The following is a 23,026-nucleotide window of genomic DNA, read 5'->3' on the forward strand; positions in this document are numbered from 1 at the left end:
CCCGTGAGCGCGCCCCCGTACTGACCACAGGTCGTCTCAGTAGCCCCCCCCCCCCCGGGAGGTCTCTAGGTCGGGGTCAGCATCTGCCGGAGGCATCACATGGGAGGGGGGGGGGGGGGTCTGCCGATCGGTCGCCCCCACCAGCCGCCGACCTAAATTGGCGCCACCCGTGCCGACAGTAGCGGCCGGCGGCTGGGGCGGGGCGGGTCTCCTGCCATCCTGACACACCCACCCCTGCGCTGACCGGCCGGTCGACCCGACACGTCCTGCATGTAACCTCCCCGAGTCGCCACTTGGCACGACCCTGGCCCACAACGGAACGAGAACAGCCGGCAGTTGGAGAGGGGACAACGGCTGACCGGCGACACGTTCTGAGACTCGTCTGACGAGCACTGATGTCGGGCAGATGACCGATGTTTATGATAGCGTCCAGGGCAGCCCGCAGCGAACAGCGACTACAAGCAACATAGTGATGTCCCCAGGAGAGCAGTGGATAAAAAAGTATTAAGCTCGCGGGTAGAAACGCCAGCATAGTTCGTTTAACACGAATAATTTTAGGAAGTGATGTTTAGGCTACGCTATTCAGCGGATGCACGCCATACAGGATGCCAGGTAACATACTGCCCCCTTATTGTATCCACAACTCTTCCCACTCTGAAGCCAGCCAGTCACTCCCGAAATAGGCGGCGCCGCGCCCCAGTTGCAGTGACTGACCAGACGCTAGGTCAATAATGACTTGATGGCCGCTGTATCGGTTACCACCGTCCCGAGAACTCCAGTCACTGACAAGTGGCACTGCAATAAAGGTGGGCGTGCGTCCCTCCAGCAAAGGTGGGCGTGCGTTCCTCCATTTACGGTGGGCGGGCACTACGAGTAGGACAGTGACTATAGGTGCTCGCCCCCTTAGTGACTGAGGACGCCCGCCCCACGTGCTGCTCCAGTGACTTTGGGCGCCCGGCACACATCGTCCGTGACGTGTCGCCGTTACGCAGTGATGCGTCACGTCACGTCGTGACACCGCTGAGGGTGCGCCGTGACGCGGCACCGCTGTGTTACGGGGGAGGGGTGAGATGCCGACAGCACTTGAAGTAACACCGGGCAACGGCTGAGTGGAAGCATAAACTCCTCACAGAGAACCCGAGCTACAGATATCCCACCCGGAATACCAGGTCACCCCTACCCTGTTTGATGGCAGATTGTCATTCCAGGTGGATAAAAAACCGTGTTAGAACAAGAGTAGTCCCAGCCCTTGCCAACCAACCATCCGGCCCATTTTCGACATCCATTCGATGCCCTCTTTTCGCATGAAAAAGCGAGTTCTATTTTTACCGACGATCTCGCCCGCAATATCTGTTTCATTGTGCTTTTACGCTTACATCACGCAGTTGTACGAAATAAACTGTCCCAGCCCCAGCTAGGTATATGAAGTAGAGTGCATATAGTAAATGTGTATCACAAACGAAGCTGCAGCCGAATCTCCCATCAAAAATTGTAAATAAAGCTGCCGCATTTGTTTCCGATGAAGACGAACCAATTATGTCCAGCAAAACAACAGTTCTTTCCAAAAGCTGAGCGCTCAGGCATCCAAAATCGAGTTACGGTCAACGCCCACACAAACAAAAGCAAAAATACCACCCCTGAAACCCGCCGACGTATTTCGGAGCAGCATCACATTGATATCCGGCTGCTTGTATGTCAGAAATCTATGAATAGCTCACGTCTAGCCAACCTATATTTGGGATATATCGCCGGAACAATAAGTCACGGTTACATGAACTTTCCAATCTCCTTGTTCATGTGAAGGGTGAAAACCGTTGCACAGCATCTGGAAACGCTGAACAATGCCGAAATATGTGTCGCATTCCCTGATTGCATCACTAGCTGATGTGTCAACAATGACAAAGACTCGTCTCAGCAGGTTCGGCGTCTCGCCACCCGCACCGCCCGGTTGCGATGGTCATGGTTGAGCACCGGTGGGGACGCGTCACGCACGACCCCCTCTGAGCACTGGGGGAGCACCATCTGAGTCCAACAGAGGTGTTTTCCAATATAAGCCGGTTCCGGAGACAGGATGGCATCAGTTCACCGAACAGCTCCGACCAGCACACAACAACATGAAGGTGAGTAAGGAAGAAACACCAGTGGTAAAACCATATAAACGGTAAAACGTTAGGATATTTGCAATAACATTTATAGGTGAAAAACTTTATGGAACTAATACAACTACAACTACACCATTTTTCAAGAAAATGAAGCAAACCTTCTTTAATTTGTAACTTTGGCGTTATACTTTGCAGGTATTTGTGATCGCCTCGCTGCTGTCCGTCGCCCTGGCGGACAACCCGTCTCAGTACGGAGCACCGTCTCCGGCGTTCAACCAGAAGCAGCAGTACCAGCAGCAGCAGCAGCAGTACCAGCAGCCGCAGCAGTACCAGCCGCAGCAGCAGCAGAAGTACCAGCAGCCAAGCCACGACCAGCCGCCCAAGTACGACTACAGCTACGACGTCCGCGGATACGGAGACTACGAGCCCGTCTTCAACGCCCAGGAGGCGCGTGACGGCTACGCCACCCAGGGATCTTACTCGGTTGTGTTGCCCGACGGCCGTACCCAGACGGTCAACTACCGTGTGGATGACGCCTACTCTGGCACCATTGCCGATGTTAAATACGAGGGTGAGGCCCGCTACCCAGCGCACCAGCCTCAGCAGGGCTACCAGGCCCAGAAAAGCTCTCGCCCTCAGCAGAGCTACAATGTTCTGCAGAACTCTCGCCCTAAGCAGAGCTTCAAGGCTCAGCAGAGCTTCAAGGCTCAGCAGAACTTCCGTCCTCAGCAGAGCTTCAAGGCTCAGCAGAGCGTGAGGCCTCAGCAGAGCTACCAGTTCCAGCAGAGCTACCAGTCCCAGCAGAACATTCGCCCTCAGCAGGGCTACCAATCTCAGCGGGGCTATTAGACCCAGCATGAAGATTGGTCTCGGACTCGGGTAAAGACAAAAATCATCGTAATAACTGCGTGTTCCAGCAATCAGAGACCATGCAGCACCCGCAGTAGAGCTAACAGTATCAGTAAAACCAGAAAGTCCCAAATGATTATGCGTCACAGTGACCAAACTCAGTAGAATAGGGTCATGTTTAATTCCATGTTGATTGTGGATACCTAGTTATGTGTGATTTTGTATATTATCTGTTATTCTTATAATAAAAAAAAAACTTGAAGCTGTTCCTAGTTTATCGGCCGCCACAGGCAACATAGTTAGGAAATAAGATCCTCATGGCTCATGCCTATATTAATTTCGTTTTAGATTAGTGACCTTATCCTCGTAGGTTAAAAAAAAAGTTAATGCAAAACACTTTTATGGATATTTCGAGCACAGTTCTTCATCAGAATAGCAAGTAAAAAACAAACTTTAACAGTATTTAATTTCATTATCAAATTATTGCAATACCTATCTCAATTATTATCAGTACACTATGAGACTGTGTAAAGAATTGAGTGCTTCCAAAACCAATGCGCAAAATGACCATGCCTACATATACAGTAGCTACACACAAACAGCAATATCGATACTTCATCGAATTCCCTAGAACTTTTGCAGAATTGCTTGTATAATTCATATGAAATTTTTACTGTCCACATCAGATGACATCTTGGGACGGGCAGGCCCTCGATTTCCTTTGGATGTTTGTGTTGCGCGCATTCTTTATTTACAACAACAGTCTTCTGAGAACAGATGACGTATGGATATTTAATGAGGACAAAAGCATCATGTCTATAAGCAAATAAATAAATAAGCATCACAAGATCATAGCTATTAGCGCCTGAAAAACGAGAGCGCAGAATATGTTCCTCGCGCACACCAAGCCACACCCGCCCGACAGCTCTGGTCCGCCGCTGGCTAGGTCACGGCCCGGCTCCGAGTCCGAGCCGTATAAAGCCGCACGGGTCCGCAGGTCGGCATCAGTTGATCACACAGCCCCATAGCACAATCAACATGAAGGTAGGTGTCATGTTTCTTACAGGTATCTTGGGTTAACAGCAAAGCATGCTGAAAAGTACATCTGCCAGTCGCCAGAGAAGGGATACTCTACCGGAAAATCAAATAAAGCACAGAATGCCTAGCACCGAAGAAGCACAAGGACAGGTTGCCCAACATGTTGCCGCGTACCTGTTTGGATTATCCGCCCATTGCTTTTAAGCCGTTAACTGGTATGGATTTTCAAAGCATTTGCACTACCCTGGGTCTAACTTTTTTCACATTGAAGAGCATTTATTTCACATACATACGAACATGCAGATACATTTATCATTCGACACATTCTTGTCCTCGCCTTCATCGGTGGGTGTGTGTGTGTCTAGCATTTTGTCTGATATTTTCAGTTCTTCCTGGTCGCCGCCCTGCTGGCCGTTGCCGCCGCCGACAGCGCGCCCTCCTACGCGCCCAGGCCCGCCTACCACCCCCAGCCGGCCTACAAGCCCGCTCCCTACAAGCAGGAGAGCTACGACCAGCCGCCCAAGTACGACTACAGCTACGACGTCCACGGATACGGAGACTACGAGCCCGTCTTCAACGCCCAGGAGGCGCGTGACGGCTACGCCACCCAGGGATCTTACTCGGTTGTGCTGCCCGACGGCCGTACCCAGACGGTCACCTACCGTGTGGATGACGCCTACTCTGGCAACATTGCTGAGGTCACCTACGAGGGTGAGGCCCGCTACGACGAGTACAAGCCCAGCTACAAGCCCAGCTACCCTCAGCAGAGCTACAAGCCCACCTACAAGCCCGCCTACGGCAACTAAGTCACAAATATGTGCATTGTGTGCTTGAATGAATTCTGTTTGTGTTGTATTTATTGTGCGATGTCCTTTGTCAATAAATCCAAACGGTCTTATTTTACCTTTATTCGATTGCGTACCAAATATGAACATAAAATAGAATACTGATCGCAGACAATTAAAAGTGATATATAATCTAATAATATTTCAACACCATCCCGATTAAAAAAGGAACGATTTCCAAGAGAACATATTTTACACGCACCGCTGGTGGCTTCGATTTAAAGAATCGTTTCTCGGCAAGAAGATAAAACAACCCGATATTTTGCGGGTTATCAAATAACCCGATATCATAACCCGTACCACATGTCCGCAGAAAGGTTAAGTGTCACAGGCTCACATAAAAAGTCCATTTCTTATTTCACTGCGGCATCGGGTCATGGTGAAGTAAAACGTAGAATATGATGGAAAATTAGCCTATGATCAGCAGCGAAAACCTTGATTATTGATTTCAGCAAGGTTTTTATCTGGATATAAAAGCTCTCTTGTCCTGCTCAATAGTTAAACATGTGACTTATGCAGCATTCTGTCCCCTATAACGTAACGCAGCGATAATCCTTAGCAAAATACCATACCAAAGAGACATTAGTTATGTGCATTGATGAGCGGATTTAGTATATTTTTTTTTGGGGGGGGGGTATTACGTTTTAGTGTAAAAAAAAACAGAGAAAAGTTCTGTCCGGGACTCCGGGTCACTTATACCTTCCCGGCCTATGGAAAGAGAGTGGTCCCATGTAACGTTTTTTTTTGCGATGGTTCAGAACAGGTTAGCGATAAAACGCTTAAGTTGAAATATCTGTCCAGTGATTGAAACTGTATCTTGTGCCACCAACCACTAGCCTGGGTCAGGTCAGGTCAAATCAGAAACCTATTGCATCATACATAAGTGAACCTCTGCACCGTCAAAAATATCGCAGCATTGTAACGCCCTCAGTGCCAGGGAAGCTGTCGCGGAAAGACAAAAGTTGAAGAAAATAAGAAATTTCCCCAGTCTTGTACCTATATCTCAGTTTTTTTTTTTCAAATACGTCAGGTCAGATCACCTGACCTACCTCCTAACGTTAGGTAGGTCAGGTGATCCGACCATCATTAACCGATAAGGAAAATACGAAAACGTTTATTATGACGCTGGGAATGATCTTAGTCTATCTAAAGCACATGAAATGGCGATTTCATAGACTATATGCAAGGTTCCCTGCTTAGGTTTTGAATTGTGAATCTTATGTGACGTCATATCAGTCGTCACTGAGGTTATTTGAGGTAATCGGAGTTTTTCGTCCACATATAATCCCCGACCAAAGTGGGCTACAAGTCGAGAAGCGCACCAATAAAGTCAAAAAGAGCTGTGAAATCCAATGATATGCTTCATGACTCCCTTTGAGGACCCCTACCTTGGGACCCTTTCGTAAAGAGCAACATACATCTGACCGAGCAAAAGTGGGGCACATTAGGACCACCCGACCTTTCAATGTTTAGTGTAGACTGTATAGTGTATAACCATGGATGAGATATCTAACTTATTTCCGCTGTTCCAGTGGATTTAGTTAGGAGCGTCACCGCATTGTCCGGGCCTACGTGGGATCCCGGGACGGCGAAGGCCCGGACAGCCAGCTCTGAAGTTCAGTTTTGGCTTTAATTTCGGGGATTCTGCCTTCGGATTCATAAAGGACGCTTGTTTGGTTTTGATATCTGTCCATCTCCAGCCGTGTTTTAACCCATGAGCCGCTGGGGAAGGGGGCCCTAAAGTTGCCCCCTTCACGTTTTGTTATCTTCGAAGCCTGATAAGCTACGAACTTGAGACTTGGCACAGCTTTAAATGAATACCTAGGCCATATTTGAGGAAAGTTTGGTGGTAGTAACACTTAAGGTGACGTCAGCGTGACGTTGTAAATTTTTGCCGTTTTCCGATATGCAGCGTTTCTGATGTCGCTGAGCATGAAACTCAACTGTAAGAGAACTAAACAGCACCTGCTGTCATCCTGACACATCTAACTACACTTACCACTAGGTCCTGACCAATGATCGGTCCTTTATATTCGGTTCCACATATCGGATACATGGTGAGGAATCTAAAAGTCGCAAATCTATAATTTGACTTCTGACGTCACTGTGACGTCTTTTCAAATGGGATCGACATCAAATTTGGACACAACCTCGGCTAGGTATTCAGGAATACAGGGTGTCCCATAAGTTCGTTCTCACCTTATATTTGCATGTAAAACGCAGTACATTGCGTTTTGATATGTTTATGACCCCTCAATGTGCTCCCCATTTCATAGGCAAACACATGAATACATGCTGCGGCATGCCAACCGGCATGTTTGGCAGCATAGCAGGCTTGAAGTTAGCCCAGACTGACTTGACATGCGCCGTGAGCTCCTCGAGGCTGGAACATCGCTTCGCTTCGACGAGCCTCGATTTCAATATTTCCAACACATTTTTCTGAAATTGGGATCCGATGAGTTGCCTGGGATGTGATCTTGCCACAGACGCCTATCACAGTCTCCTGGCACTGCTTTTAAGCTTTGCTTGACCTCTGCACTGATGCACTGTCTTGCTTGAAGATGGGCCTACGACCTCCCGGATGCCATTTTCTCCTCCAAAAATGTGTTCATAATTGCGGTTCGAGTTAAGCTAGAAGGCTGAAACTCCTCCTAGATCTTCTTGGTGAAGCATTCTGCGTCCCAACACTGTTTCTGGAGTACCAATCGCAACCTGTTCAGCGTCTGGACGCATATTACCCCACATTACCGTGACCCTGGCCTTTTGCATAGGAATAAAGCGGGCTGACACGAAGGCCTTTTCCGTCGCCCATATGGGACCGTTTTGGGGTTTGGACGGGTGTTTTATCTCGACCACGGACTAGGTAGTCCAGATGACCACATTGATGTCATCGGCCCTCCAGTTTTTTAGCCTCAGGCATAACGAAACAAATGTTTGGCCATTTTAAGACATTTTCGACTGTTTTGCGTCCTCCGTTAAGTTTAAGCCCACGTGACCGTGAGTTATGTACCCCAAAATAATACTCTTAGACAGCTGGTAATCCATCCTGAAAAGCCTGCTTACCAACTTTCTAACGCTAAGACCTTTTTGACGGCCACTTTGGCGCGACACAGTTTTGGCCACATGGCTCACTCCTGAGAGCTGACAAAAAAGAGCATAAACTTGCAGCGATTGACTCCCGACAAATCATCGGCGTCACTTGCTGACTGTGCGTCCAGTTAGCGACAGACATTGGCTACAGAATGGATGGCCTCAATCACCCTCAACCGTCGCGAATGGCCCACGTGCGGACTAAATACCGAGACGTACCCGTATCGGAGACCTCTATGTTGCGGCGTAAGCCGTCTCCACAGGAAGTGAACTCTCTAGCAAAAAATATTTTGTCTAGACGAATTAGTTACCGTGGAACATATTCACAGTTGCCATGGCAACCCCAAAAGCTCAGTTACGAAATAAATTAAGCTTGGCTTTAAATGAGAGAGCCTCTAAAAGAAAAATATAGGTGAGAAGGAACTTATGGGACACCCTGTATATGTGCGAAGTTTGGATTTTCTATCACGTTGCGACGATATCGTCACAGACGTAAAGGGGGCAACTATATGCCCCCCCCCCCCACGGTGGCCCGCGGGTGGCGCGGAGGCCCAGCGGCCGACGGGTTAAAAATCCATTCATGTCTTTTTTCGGACGATACATTGAACTCACACTATCACAACTTGACGTTAGAAATGAACATAACATGGAGAAGCCAGTAACCGAAGTCAGTGTATGAAGGCACGAAGGAGCGAGTAAGGAACCGTATCATTTTCAAATAAAAATTGATGAAAAATACGCAATAGGTACAAGCCAATTCGAATTCCTTCTGCCTTTCGGCAGTATGTGACAGCATGTGAAAACAGTATATGTGCTCTGACAACCAGGCCACACCCGCCCGCCCGACCGCTCTGGTCCGCCGCTGGCTAGGTCACCGCCCAACTCCGAGCCGTATAAAGCCGCTCCGGTCCGCAGGTCGGCATCAGTTGATCACACAGCTCCACAGCACACTCAACATGAAGGTAGGCGCAAGACAAGAAAACAACTGCCAAATAATAATTATGTGGGGAATTCAAACTGAAAGCACAGAACGCCAAACATTGCCTAAACACCACGGCCGGGTGCCACCGTTTAAAAGGTTGCAGCGTGCTCCTTTGGAACATCAGCACGTTGCGTGAAAGCCGTGCACTAGTAGGATTTTTTTTTAAAGCATATGCACTATTGCACTACCCCGGGTCTTACATATTCTTTGATCTTTTTCAGTTCTTCCTGGTCGCCGCCCTGCTGGCCGTTGCCGCCGCCGACAGCGCGCCCTCCTACGCGCCCAGACCCGCCTACCACCCCCAGCCGGCCTACAAGCCCGCTCCCTACAAGCAGGAGAGCTACGACCAGCCGCCCAAGTACGACTACAGCTACGACGTCCACGGATACGGAGACTACGAGCCCGTCTTCAACGCCCAGGAGGCGCGTGACGGCTACGCCACCCAGGGATCTTACTCGGTTGTGCTGCCCGACGGCCGTACCCAGACGGTCACCTACCGTGTGGATGACGCCTACTCTGGCACTGTTGCTGACGTCACCTACGAGGGTGAGGCCCGCTACGACGAGTACAAGCCCAGCTACAAGCCCAGCTACCCTCAGCAGAGCTACAAGCCCACCTACAAGCCCGCCTACGGCAACTAAGTCACAAATACGTGTATTGTATGCTTGAATGAATTCTGTTTGTGTTGTATTTATTGTGTGATGTCCTTTGTCAATAAATCCAAACGATCTTATTTCACTTTTATTGGATTGGGTTAACGCGTGCTACCATAGATGAACACAAAAATCTAATATTGATCATGGACAATCATATGTAAGTTACAAATAATCTTATAATAGCTCAGCACGACTCTAATCCACAAAGGAACGGTTTATAAGAGAACATATTTTACACGTCATTACCAATATGTAGATGTGGTGGCTTCGATTTCAAGAATTGCTTCTCCACGAAACCATCAACTTACCCGATATTTTCTGGGGCATCCGGTACCATATGTGTGCAGAAAAGTTAAAAAGTGTCACAGACTCACATAAAAAGCTCATTTCTTATTTCACTGTGGCATCGGGTCATGGTGAAATAAGACGGAATATATGATGAAAAATTATCCTCAGATTAGCAGCGAAAACCTGCAATAATAATTTCAGAAAGGCCTATTATCTGGATATGAATGCTCCCGTGTCGCGCTTAATGTACGGGTTAAAACATGTGACTTGTGCATCGTTCGGTTTCGTGTAATGTAACGCAACGATGATCTTAAATAAAAACAGTTACGACACCAAAAATACATTAATTATATGCATTGATGGGGGCGTTTACAAGGCTTCTACGGGTCTCACGTTTGAGTGTAAAAAGACCGGAGGAAAGTCCTGTCCGGTTCACTTACATACGTGTATATGTCGGATTTGTATACCTTACCGGCCGAGGGGAGAGAGTTCGTTCCATGAAACGAGTTTTTTTACGATTGTTTAGAACGCGTTAGCCATCAAACGCTAAAAGTTGGAATATCTGGCCATTAATTGAAGCAGGTTCTTGTGCAATCAGCCATAATTTTAGGTCAGGTCAGATCGTATTCAGTGACCTATGGTAATATGGCATCACACATAAGTGGCCCTCTGCACCGTCAAAAATATCGCAGCATCGTAACGCCCCAATGCTAGGGAAGGTTTTGCAGGAAGATGAAAGTTGCAGAAAATAATGCTTTTTCGAGTCCTTACTTGTACATCTGGGATTTTTTTCACATATTGGTACTGACCATCATTAACCGATAGGGAAATAAGAAAACTTTTATTTTGGCCCTGAGAATTATTTTCGTCTATCTGAAGCACATGAAATGGCAATTCCATACACTAGTTGCAAGGTTTTCTTGCAAAGGTTTTGAATCGTGAATCTTATGTGACGTCATATAAGTCGTTGCTATGGTCGCTTGAGGCCATCGGAGTTTTTCATCCATGTATAATCCCCGACCGAAGTGAGCTCACAGTCGAGAAGGGCACCAATAAACTCAAATTGAGCTGCCAAATAGAATGACTTGCTTCATGACCTTCCTTGCCGACCCTTACCGTGGTACCCTTTCGTAAAGAGCAGCATACATCTGACCAAGCAAATGTGATGCACATTAGGAGCAACAGACCTTTCAATGTTTAGTGCACACTGTATAACTTATTGCCGCCGTCCCGCTGGGTTCAGTTTGTATCGGTTTTGGTCTCACCAATGTAAAACACACACAAAACACTGTAAGGTTTTATCGTTAAGAAATTGGTAACTTCGTAAAATTTGCGCAGAGGATTGGAGTGTCATAAGGTTAATAGCTATCTCTCTTTATAATGTCTCCTTGTGCCGTCACAATGACGAGATATTTAGCATAATCATTGGCCCCTAATTGAGGAGCGTCACCGCATTGTCTGCGCTTGCGTGGGGTCCGCCGGACGAGACAGCGAGGACAAGGCAGTCGGCTCTGAACAGCAGTTTCGGCTTTAATTTCAGGAGTTCTGACTTTGGATTTGTCTAGGACGCTTGTTTGGATAGCTGTCTGGGCGCTTTTTTCTTAAGATCGCATTTAAAGCTATGCTCGGAATATATATTGAACTAAGACTATCATATTTTGACCTACAAAAACAACGTAACACGGTGAAGCTAATAACGGAAATCAGTTTCTGAAGGAATAAAGAAACGAGTAAAGAACCTTCTCATTTAAAAAATACAAATTGATGAAGAAAAAAAACCACCAAACTATGCAATTCTTAAAAGCCAAATCGAATTCCTTTTGCCTCTTCAGCAGAGTGCAGCATGTGATCCTGACAACCGGGCCACACCCGACCGACCGACCGCTCTGGTCCGCCGCTGGCTAGGTCACGGCCCGGCTCCGAGTCGTATAAAGCCGCTCGGGTCCGCAGGTCGGCATCAGTTGATCACACAGCTCCACAGCACTCTCAACATGAAGGTAGGTGCAAGACAACAAAACAACTGCCAAATAGTAATTATGTGGGGAATTCAAATTGGAAGCGCAGAACGCCAAACATTGCAGAAGCACCCGGGCCGGTTGCCGCCGTTTAAAATGTTGCAGCGTGCTCCTTTCTCACATTGCTTGAAAGCCGTTTACTGTTAGGATTTCAAAGCATATGCACTACCCCGCGCCTTATATATTCTTTGATCTTTTTCAGTTCTTCCTGGTTGCCGCCCTGCTGGCCGTTGCCGCCGCCGACAGCGCGCCCTCCTACGCGCCCAGGCCCGCCTACCACCCCCAGCCGGCCTACAAGCCCGCTCCCTACAAACAGGAGAGCTACGACCAGCCGCCCAAGTACGACTACAGCTACGACGTCCACGGATACGGAGACTACGAGCCCGTCTTCAACGCCCAGGAGGCGCGTGACGGCTACGCCACCCAGGGATCTTACTCGGTTGTGCTGCCCGACGGCCGTACCCAGACGGTCACCTACCGTGTGGATGACGCCTACTCTGGCAACATTGCTGAGGTCACCTACGAGGGTGAGGCCCGCTACGACGAGTACAAGCCCAGCTACAAGCCCAGCTACCCTCAGCAGAGCTACAAGCCCACCTACAAGCCCGCCTACGGCAACTAAGTCACAAATATGTGCATTGTGTGCTTGAATGAATTCTGTTTGTGTTGTATTTATTGTGCGATGTCCTTTGTCAATAAATCCAAACGGTCTTATTTTACCTTTATTCGATTGCGTACCAAATATGAACATAAAATAGAATACTGATCGCAGACAATTAAAAGTGATATATAATCTAATAATATTTCAACACCATCCCGATTAAAAAAGGAACGATTTCCAAGAGAACATATTTTACACGCACCGCTGGTGGCTTCGATTTAAAGAATCGTTTCTCGGCAAGAAGATAAAACAACCCGATATTTTGCGGGTTATCAAATAACCCGATATCAAATAACCCGATATCATAACCCGTACCACATGTCCGCAGAAAGGTTAAGTGTCACAGGCTCACATAAAAAGTCCATTTCTTATTTCACTGCGGCATCGGGTCATGGTGAAGTAAAACGTAGAATATGATGGAAAATTAGCCTATGATCAGCAGCGAAAACCTTGATTATTGATTTCAGCAAGGTTTTTATCTGGATATAAAAGCTCTCTTGTCCTGCTCAATAGTTAAACATGTGACTTATGCAGCATTCTGTCCCCTATAACGTAACGCAGCGATAATCCTTAGCAAAATACCACACCAAAGAGACATTAGTTATGTGCATTGATGAGCGGATTTAGTATATTTTTTTTTTTTGGGGGGGGGGGGTATTACGTTTAAGTGTAAAAAAAAAAACAGAGAAAAGTTCTGTCCGGGACTCCGGGTCACTTATACCTTCCCGGCCTATGGAAAGAGAGTGGTCCCATGTAACGTTTTTTTTTGCGATGGTTCAGAACAGGTTAGCGGTAAAACGCTAAAGTTGAAATATCTGTCCAGTGATTGAAACTGTATCTTGTGCCACCAACCACTAGCCTGGGTCAGGTCAGGTCAAATCAGAAACCTATTGCATCATACATAAGTGAACCTCTGCACCGTCAAAAATATCGCAGCATTGTAACGCCCTCAGTGCCAGGGAAGCTGTCGCGGAAAGACAAAAGTTGAAGAAAATAAGAAATTTCCCCAGTCTTGTACCTATATCTCAGTTTTTTTTTTCAAATACGTCAGGTCAGATCACCTGACCTACCTCCTAACGTTAGGTAGGTCAGGTGATCCGACCATCATTAACCGATAAGGAAAATACGAAAACGTTTATTATGACGCTGGGAATGATCTTAGTCTATCTAAAGCACATGAAATGGCGATTTCATAGACTATATGCAAGGTTCCCTGCTTAGGTTTTGAATTGTGAATCTTATGTGACGTCATATCAGTCGTCACTGAGGTTATTTGAGGTAATCGGAGTTTTTCGTCCACATATAATCCCCGACCAAAGTGGGCTACAAGTCGAGAAGCGCACCAATAAAGTCAAAAAGAGCTGTGAAATCCAATGATATGCTTCATGACTCCCTTTGAGGACCCCTTCCTTGGGACCCTTTCGTAAAGAGCAACATACATCTGACCGAGCAAAAGTGGGGCACATTAGGACCACCCGACCTTTCAATGTTTAGTGTAGACTGTATAGTGTATAACCATGGATGAGATATCTAACTTATTTCCGCTGTTCCAGTGGATTTAGTTAGGAGCGTCACCGCATTGTCCGGGCCTACGTGGGATCCCGGGACGGCGAAGGCCCGGACAGCCAGCTCTGAAGTTCAGTTTTGGCTTTAATTTCGGGGATTCTGCCTTCGGATTCATAAAGGACGCTTGTTTGGTTTTGATATCTGTCCATCTCCAGCCGTGTTTTAACCCATGAGCCGCTGGGGAAGGGGGCCCTAAAGTTGCCCCCTTCACGTTTTGTTATCTTCGAAGCCTGATAAGCTACGAACTTGAGACTTGGCACAGCTTTAAATGAATACCTAGGCCATATTTGAGGAAAGTTTGGTGGTAGTAACACTTAAGGTGACGTCAGCGTGACGTTGTAAATTTTTGCCGTTTTCCGATATGCAGCGTTTCTGATGTCGCTGAGCATGAAACTCAACTGTAAGAGAACTAAACAGCACCTGCTGTCATCCTGACACATCTAACTACACTTACAACTAGGCCCTGACCAATGATCGGTCCTTTATATTCGGTTCCACATATCGGATATATGGTGAGGAATCTAAAAGTCGCAAATCTATAATTTGACTTCTGACGTCACTGTGACGTCTTTTCAAATGGGATCGACATCAAATTTGGACACAACCTCGGCTAGGTATTCAGGAATATATGTGCGAAGTTTGGATTTTCTATCGCGTTGCAACGATATCGTCACAGAAGTAAAGGGGGCAACTATATGCCCCCCCCCCCCCACGGTGGCCCGCAGGTGGCGCGGAGGCCCAGCGGCCGACGGGTTAAAGATCCATTCATGTCTTTTTTCGGACGATACATTGAACTCACACTATCACAACTTGACGTTAGAAATGAACATAACATGGAGAAGCCAGTAACCGAAGTCAGTGTATGAAGGCACGAAGGAGCGAGTAAGGAACCGTATCATTTTCAAATAAAAATTGATGAAAAAATACGCAATAGGTACAAGCCAATTCGAATTCCTTCTGCCTTTCGGCAGTATGTGACAGCATGTGAAAACAGTATATGTGCTCTGACAACCAGGCCACACCCGCCCGCCCGACCGCTCTGGTCTGCCGCTGGCTAGGTCACCGCCCAACTCCGAGCCGTATAAAGCCGCTCCGGTCCGCAGGTCGGCAACAGTTGATCACACAGCTCCACAGCACACTCAACATGAAGGTAGGCGCAAGACAACAAAACAACTGCCGAATAATAATTATGTGGGGGATTAAAACTGGAAGCACAGAACGCCAACCATTGCCTAAACGCCACGGCCGGGTGCCACCGTTCAAAATGTTACAGCGTGCTCCTTTCGAACATCAGCACATTGCTTGAAAGGCGTTCACTGGTAGGATTTTTAAAGCATCTGCACTACCCCGGGTCTTACATATTTTCTTATATTTTTCAGTTCTTCGTGGTCGCCGCCCTGCTGGCCGTTGCCGCCGCCGACAGCGCGCCCTCCTACGCGCCCAGGCCCGCCTACCACCCCCAGCCGGCCTACAAGCCCGCTCCCTACAAGCAGGAGAGCTACGACCAGCCGCCCAAGTACGACTACAGCTACGACGTCCACGGGTACGGAGACTACGAGCCCGTCTTCAACGCCCAGGAGGCGCGTGACGGCTACGCCACCCAGGGATCTTACTCGGTTGTGCTGCCCGACGGCCGTACCCAGACGGTCACCTACCGTGTGGATGACGCCTACTCTGGCACTGTTGCTGACGTCACCTACGAGGGTGAGGCCCGCTACGACGAGTACAAGCCCAGCTACAAGCCCAGCTACCCTCAGCCCAGCTACAAGCCCACCTACAAGCCCGCCTACGGCAACTAAGTCACAAATTCGTGCATTGTATGCTTGAATGAATTCTGTTGGTGTTGTATTTATTGTGTGATGTCCTTTGTCAATAAATCCAAACGATCTTATTTCACTTTTATTGGATTGGGTTAACGCGTGCTACCATAGATGAACACAAAAATCTAATATTGATCACGGACAATCATATGTAAGTTACAAATAATCTTATAATAGCTCAGCACGACTCTAATCCACAAAGGAACGGTTTATAAGAGAACATATTTTACACGTCATTACCAATATGTAGATGTGGTGGCTTCGATTTCAAGAATTGCTTCTCCACGAAACCATCAACTAACCCGATATTTTCTGGGGCATCCACATGTGTGCAGAAAAGTTAAAATGTGTCACACACTCACATAAAAAGCTCATTTCTTATTTCACTGTGGCATCGGGTCATGGTGAAATAAGACGGAAAATATGATGAAAAATTATCCTCAGATTAGCAGCGAAAACTTGCATTAATAATTTCAGAAAGGCCTTTAGCTGGACATGAAAGCTCCCGTGTCGTGCTCAATGTACGGTTTAAAACATGTGACTTGTGCAGCGTTCGGTTTCGTGAAATGTAACGCAACGATGATCTTTAATAAAAATAGTTACGACACCAAAAATACATTAATTATGTGCATTGATGGGGCGTTTACAAGGCTTCTACGGGTCTCACGTTTGAGTGTAAAAAGACCGGAGGAGAGTCCTGTCCGGGTCACTTACATACGTGTATATGTCGGATTTGTATGCCTTACCGGCCGAGGGGAACAGAGTTCGTTCCATGCAACGAGTTTTTACGATTGTTTAGAACGCGTTAGCTTTAAAACGCTAAAAGTTGGAATATCTGGCCATTAATTGAAGCCAAAATTTTAGGCCAGGCCAGGTCGAATCAGTGACCTATGGTATAGTAATATGGCATCATATATAAGTGAGCCTCTGCAACGTCAAAAGTATCGCAGCATCGTAACGCCCCCAATGCTAGGGAAGCTTTTGCAGGAAGATTAAAGTTTCAGAAAATAATACTTTTCCGAGTACACCTTTTTGCATTGCGAGTCGGCATAGATTCAATTGACCGTAACTATAGGCGGCCCAGTTCGGTAAATGAGCATTGTGTTAGACTTAGTTTGGACTGTTCGACAGTTTTCATTTCGTTAGTTTATCGGCTGTTCATTTTCGAACGATGTCACAGTATATCGACAAGGGCATTTGATATCGACGCTGACGATAGATTTAGTCTTAGGTCACTTAATTTAGTCGCTTTGCGATTGAATTAGGCAATACAAAATGGATTTCGTTAACGTATAATTTGATTTTTATATTTGTATTTTTCATCAGACGATGAAAATATTAGGCATATGTTATTGTGTTGATAAACTCATGAAGTAGCAAACTGACCACGTGGCGTCATAGATACATCCTTTACACTTGAGCTTCTACTGGTTCCCGGTAGGCTAGGTGACCTCAAGCCAGGTCAGTGTGCTTGTGTCATTTGTTACCAAGATGCCGAGCCGCCGCCATACAGTTTGTGCCGCGGACTGCGAGAGAATAATCCAAGCGGTGGCAACGATAACGTTGCTGTGGCCCGCCAGTTGAGCGTAAAGAGGACGACCGGCTGGTCCATCGTGGCAAAGTGGACGCGTACCGGGGAGTTTGCTGCACGGAGGAGAGGGGGCAACCGACCGAGGAAGCTGGATGACATGATTGACTTCTACCTGATGCTGATTGACGACGACCCGAACAATCGGCGCCTGTCTGGCCAGAGAGGACATCTGGGCCGAGTGACCGCACCGGCGCGGCGACCATTGACGGCTGTGGAGCGTTCAGTTGTGTGCATTGATTTTGCTGCTTGTGTTCATTGTTATTGCAGTGTTACGTTATGTTTTTTCATGTGGCATGGCCATTGGCCATACACAAATGAAATTTTGTTTATCATGTTGCATTTTTTTTACCAGAGGCATTTCAAGCCGATGAGCCATTACTGTGGATTGAAATGATTCGTTAGCTGCATATATTTATTTGTTTAATAAAATATACTTGTATTAAAACCAAATTGTGTTGTATCGTGCAGTGGGACTAAAAAGTAATTCTATGGTGTTTTACGCACGTGTTACCAATTCATTATCTGCGAATATTTGTAGAGACAGGCCGCAAGTTCAATCAAATCAAATACAGTTATGGGTATGTCGATTATGAATGCTCAGCTCATACATTTTGATTATGTATACGATGAAGTTGGATAAAATCGTAAACGAAATTAAAATACCTTTGTCAAAATTGATTCACGCCCGTCTATATCAGATGGACGTTGTCATATTCAGTGCACTATGTCTAAATCCACTGAACAGTGTCGAAGTTGCGCACACTGCCTATTTTCAATGCCCCTTATCGTGAAGGCGCGTTGTGTCGATGGGAGGCGCACAATGTCGAAAGAGCACGCCTGTTGCCGGCTTAAGTGAAATAAGTCTATATGACCTGCACAGATGCCGACTCGCAATGAAAAAAGGTGTACTTACTACTCGTACATCTGGTATTTTTTTTCACATATTGGTACTGACCATCATTAAGCGATAGGGAAATAAGAAAACTTTTATTTTGGCGCTGATAATGGTTTTTGCCTATCTGAAGCAAATGAAATGGCAATTTCATACACTAGTTGCAAGGTTTTCTTGCAAAGGTTTTGAATCGTGAATCTTATGTGACGTCATATAAGTCGTTGCTATGGTCGCTTGAGGCTATCGGAGTTTTTCATCTATGTATGATCCCCGACCAAAGAGAACTTAGAGTCGAGAAGGGCACCAATAAACTAAAATTGAGCTGCCAAATAGGACGACATGATTCATGACCCTCCTTGCGAACCCTTAACGTGGTACCCTTTCGTAAAGAGTAGCATACATCTGACCAAGTAAATGTGATGCACATTAGGAACAACAGACCTTTCAATGTTTAGTGTACGCTGTATAACTTATTGCCGCCGTCCCGCTGGGTTCAGTTTGTATCGGTTTGGGCGTCACCAACGTAGAAAAAACACAAAACACCTCTAGGTTTTCATCGTTAAGAAATTGGAAACTTCGTAAAATTTGCGCAGAGGATTGGGGTGTCATAAAGTTGGTAGTTACCTCTCTTTATATCTATGTATATCTCCATGTGGCGTCACAATTCCAGATATTAAGCATAATCATTGGCCCCTTTGAGGAGCGTCACCGCATTGTCTGCGCTTGCGTGGGGTCCGCCGGACGAGACAGCGAAGATCGCATTTAAAGCTATGCTCGGAATATATATTGAACTAAATTATCATATCTTGACTTACAAAACAACGAAACACGGTGAATCTAGTATAGGAAAACAGTATCTGAAGGAACGAAGAAACGAGTAAAGAACCTTATCACGTTTTTTTTAATACAAATTGATGAAAAAACACACACCAAACTATGCAATTATTAAAAACCAAATCGAATTCCTTCTGCCTCTTCAGCAGAGTGCAGCATGTGATCCTGACAACCGGGCCACACCCGACCGACCGACCGCTCTGGTCTGCCGCTGGCTAGGTCACCGCCCAACTCCAAACCGTATAAAGCCGCTCCGGTCCGCAGGTCGGCATCAGTTGATCACACAGCTCCACAGCACACTCAACATGAAGGTAGGCGCAAGACAACAAAACAACTGCCGAATAATAATTATGTGGGGGATTAAAACTGGAAGCACAGAACGCCAAACATTGCCTAAACGCCACGGCCGGGTGCCACCGTTCAAAATGTTACAGCGTGCTCCTTTCGAACATCAGCACATTGCTTGAAAGCCTTTCACTGGTAGGATTTTTAAAGCGTCTGCACTACCCCGGGTCTTACATATTTTCTTATATTTTTCAGTTCTTCGTGGTTGCCACCCTGCTGGCCGTTGCCGCCGCCGACAGCGCGCCCTCCTACGCGCCCAGGCCCGCCTACCACCCCCAGCCGGCCTACAAGCCCGCTCCCTACAAGCAGGAGAGCTACGACCAGCCGCCCAAGTACGACTACAGCTACGACGTCCACGGATACGGAGACTACGAGCCCGTCTTCAACGCCCAGGAGGCGCGTGACGGCTACGCCACCCAGGGATCTTACTCGGTTGTGCTGCCCGACGGCCGTACCCAGACGGTCACCTACCGTGTGGATGACGCCTACTCTGGCACTGTTGCTGACGTCACCTACGAGGGTGAGGCCCGCTACGACGAGTACAAGCCCAGCTACAAGCCCAGCTACCCTCAGCCCAGCTACAAGCCCACCTACAAGCCCGCCTACGGCAACTAAGTCACAAATTCGTGCATTGTATGCTTGAATGAATTCTGTTGGTGTTGTATTTATTGTGTGATGTCCTTTGTCAATAAATCCAAACGATCTTATTTCACTTTTATTGGATTGGGTTAACGCGTGCTACCATGGATGAACACAAAATCTAATATTGATCACTGACATTCAAAAGTTGTATATAATCTTACCACAGCTCTGTACCATTCCAATCCACAAAGGAACGGTTTATAAGAGAGCATATTTTACACGTCATTACCAGTCGATGTGGTGGCTTCGATTTCAAGAATTGCTTCTCCACGAAACCATCAACCAGCCCGATATTTTCTGGGGCATCCGGTACCACATGTGTGCAGAAAAGTTATCAAGTGTCACAGACTCACATAAAAAGCTCATTTCTTATTTCTCTGTGGCATCGGGTCATGGTGAAGTAACACGGAAAATATAACGGAAAATTATCCTCAGATTAGCAGCGAAAACCTGCATTAATAATTTCAGAAAGGCCTTTATCTGGACATGAAAGCTCCCATGTCGCGCTTAATGTAAGGGTTAAAACATGTGACTTGTACAGCGTTCGGTTTCGTGTAATATAACGCAACGATGACCTTTAATAAAAATAGTTACGACACCAAAAGGACGTAAATTATGTACATTGATGAGGGCGATTACAAGGATTCTACGGGTCTCACGTATGAGTGTAAAAAGACCGGAGGAGAGTCCTGTCCGGGTCACTTACATACGTGTAGGGTCGGATCTGTATGCCTTACCGGCCGAGGGGGAGAGAGTTCGTTCCATGCAACGAGTTTTTTACGATTGTTTAGAACGCGTTAGCTAAAAAACGCTAAAAGTTGGAATATTTGGCCATTACTTGAAGCCGGTTCTTGTGCAACCAGCCATAATTTTAGGTCAAATCGCAATTTTAGGTCAAATAATTTTAGGTCGAATCAGTGACCTATGGTAATATGGCATTATACATAAGTGTGCCTCTGCACCGTCAAAAGTATCGTAGCATCGTAACGCCCCCAATACTAGGGAAGCTTTCACAGGAAGATTAAAGTTGCAGAAAATAATACTTTTCTTTTCCGAGTCCTTATTACTTGTATATGTCGGATTTTTTTCCACATATTGGTACTGACCATCATTAACCGATAGGGAAATAAGAAAACTTTTATTTTGGCGCTGAGAATGATTTTCGTCTACCTGAAGTACAGTGGATCTTATTAGGATCTCCAGACGTAACTAGATGGCGTTGAGCCTTAGTCGAGTCCATGTCAAATTCAAGGAGAGGTCACTACAGAGCTGGGCCCGATGGGGAGGTGGGCGGGGAGGGGGGGGGGGGGCGGGTGGCGAGGTCACGGTGCGGGTGACCTGTCAAACAGCCCCGGCGCGGTGGGGCACTGCCGTAGGCAAATGGCGCACTCCAGTGTTGTTCCATATCGCGGTGGTGGGCCGGGCGGCCGGTTAGCTTGGCAGCTTGGAAGGAAAGGATAATGAGGCATGGTTTTGCTGTGGCCGGTTCACCTACTGTTATTTATGATGCACCCAGAGTAATGCAAATGTGGCGTTGATAATGCAGCTGGCAATGGAATGCTAGCGAATGCTCCGAGCGCCTAGCTATAAGGATTAAGATTATTTATGTCTCCTGAAATTTTCATTGAATATAATTCAAGCACTAGAGAGATCGTATTCGTTCGCCAGTTTTTGACCGGCTGGCGTTTCTTGCGTAGAGCGCCCTTGGGCAAATATTGAGGTATAACGCAGGTGATTTTTTTTTTTGCTGGTAAGACGCCTTTAGGGTCAAATCAAGCAGTGGCGGCGGAACACCTTTAATGAAGTGGGGGCACTGCCGACTTTTGGTCCCATTCTTTCCATGCAACGCCCATTCTTTTCCATGCAACGGGCTAATGTTAAAATGCCAAAATCAAACGGGGGCACGGTGCCCCGATGCCCCCCTCCCCCCCGTTCCGCCACCACATGAAATCAAGTCGCTAAGAGACGATGAGGAAAAGTGGACGAACGCCACATTTCTGTGCATGAAGTCTCGAGTTATAAAAAGCTAAAAGTTATTTTACGTGTAAGCTAAAAAACAATAAGATCAGTTAATAAAAATATTTGACCCGAAATTAACTTCTGTTTTGTCTGACCATGATTGCATGTATGACCCCGGTCCAGCCTGGTTCAACTCGGCCCAACCTGGTTCGGCTCCCCTTTTTTTAATTTGGCCCGAACCTTTTGAATGGAAGGAATCACAAGGACAGAGTCCCCGCTAAGCTGAGCTTGTTAAGCGTTGAAACCTGCCATCTACCCTCCGATCAAGCAATTCCTGGTCTATTGCAGACTATGGTTTTGAGGTTTAGTCTATGGCAAAATGGTCTGTGGTTTATAGTCCAAATTTTAACGTGCGCACATAGCCGCGCACGGCCGGTCCCCTCGCTGACTTCGCCTGGCAGCGGCCTGCCACCAACCACAACCATACCCGTCAGGAGGCTAAAAAAACGTCAAGCACACGTCGTGTTTCGAACCCGGAGTTTTGCAACCGGGACGTACGCCTTCACCACATGGCACATGGAGTCCAACGCTCTATCGACCGAGCTACCGGGACGGACATTTACCTTGGGGTTTCGCCTCGTGACATTGACAGACGTCAGACACTTTGGCCGAACTTTAGCCGAAACACTGAGCAAGCTGCGCAGGGCGATAGGTGCTCGTAGCGCTGAGGTTGAGTAACCTGTGAGCTGAACGCGATGTCGTGAGTTCGAGCCCCACTCCCGGGTCTGGTTTTATCTAGACACAACCAAAACCTTTCCTTCTACTGCAACACAGCTAAGCACGATGACATC

At 46.9% G+C, this 23,026-nt stretch overlaps 5 protein-coding genes across 5 annotated transcripts; all 5 read left to right on the top strand.

Moving 5' to 3' along the window:
- Positions 1-2,114: 2,114 nt before the first annotated feature.
- Positions 2,115-2,951, top strand: LOC122373351. The gene is made up of 3 exons (XM_043351318.1): positions 2,115-2,120; positions 2,298-2,410; positions 2,498-2,951. The coding sequence occupies exons 1-3, from the start codon at positions 2,115-2,117 to the stop codon at positions 2,949-2,951; spliced, it is 573 nt and encodes a 190-aa protein (XP_043207253.1).
- A 981-nt stretch (positions 2,952-3,932) lies between these two features.
- LOC122373357 (adhesive plaque matrix protein-like) lies at positions 3,933-4,892 on the top strand. The gene is made up of 2 exons (XM_043351330.1): positions 3,933-3,995; positions 4,376-4,892. Exons 1-2 carry the CDS (start codon positions 3,990-3,992, stop codon positions 4,793-4,795), a joined length of 426 nt encoding a protein of 141 aa, XP_043207265.1. The 5' UTR covers positions 3,933-3,989; the 3' UTR covers positions 4,796-4,892.
- A 6,909-nt stretch (positions 4,893-11,801) lies between these two features.
- Positions 11,802-12,580, top strand: LOC122373353 (adhesive plaque matrix protein-like). Its single transcript, XM_043351321.1, has 2 exons — positions 11,802-11,847; positions 12,068-12,580. The coding sequence occupies exons 1-2, from the start codon at positions 11,842-11,844 to the stop codon at positions 12,485-12,487; spliced, it is 426 nt and encodes a 141-aa protein (XP_043207256.1). The 5' UTR covers positions 11,802-11,841; the 3' UTR covers positions 12,488-12,580.
- A 2,616-nt stretch (positions 12,581-15,196) lies between these two features.
- On the top strand, positions 15,197-15,983 carry LOC122373358 (adhesive plaque matrix protein-like). Its single transcript, XM_043351331.1, has 2 exons — positions 15,197-15,242; positions 15,472-15,983. Exons 1-2 carry the CDS (start codon positions 15,237-15,239, stop codon positions 15,889-15,891), a joined length of 426 nt encoding a protein of 141 aa, XP_043207266.1. The 5' UTR covers positions 15,197-15,236; the 3' UTR covers positions 15,892-15,983.
- A 3,511-nt stretch (positions 15,984-19,494) lies between these two features.
- On the top strand, positions 19,495-20,281 carry LOC122373356 (adhesive plaque matrix protein-like). The gene is made up of 2 exons (XM_043351329.1): positions 19,495-19,540; positions 19,770-20,281. Exons 1-2 carry the CDS (start codon positions 19,535-19,537, stop codon positions 20,187-20,189), a joined length of 426 nt encoding a protein of 141 aa, XP_043207264.1. The 5' UTR covers positions 19,495-19,534; the 3' UTR covers positions 20,190-20,281.
- The last annotated feature ends 2,745 nt before the right edge of the window (positions 20,282-23,026 follow it).

The sequence above is a fragment of the Amphibalanus amphitrite genome, unplaced genomic scaffold, assembly GCF_019059575.1.
Source record: "Amphibalanus amphitrite isolate SeventyFive unplaced genomic scaffold, NRLGWU_Aamphi_draft 001483F_arrow, whole genome shotgun sequence".
NCBI classification, from domain to species: Eukaryota; Metazoa; Arthropoda; class Thecostraca; order Balanomorpha; family Balanidae; genus Amphibalanus; species Amphibalanus amphitrite.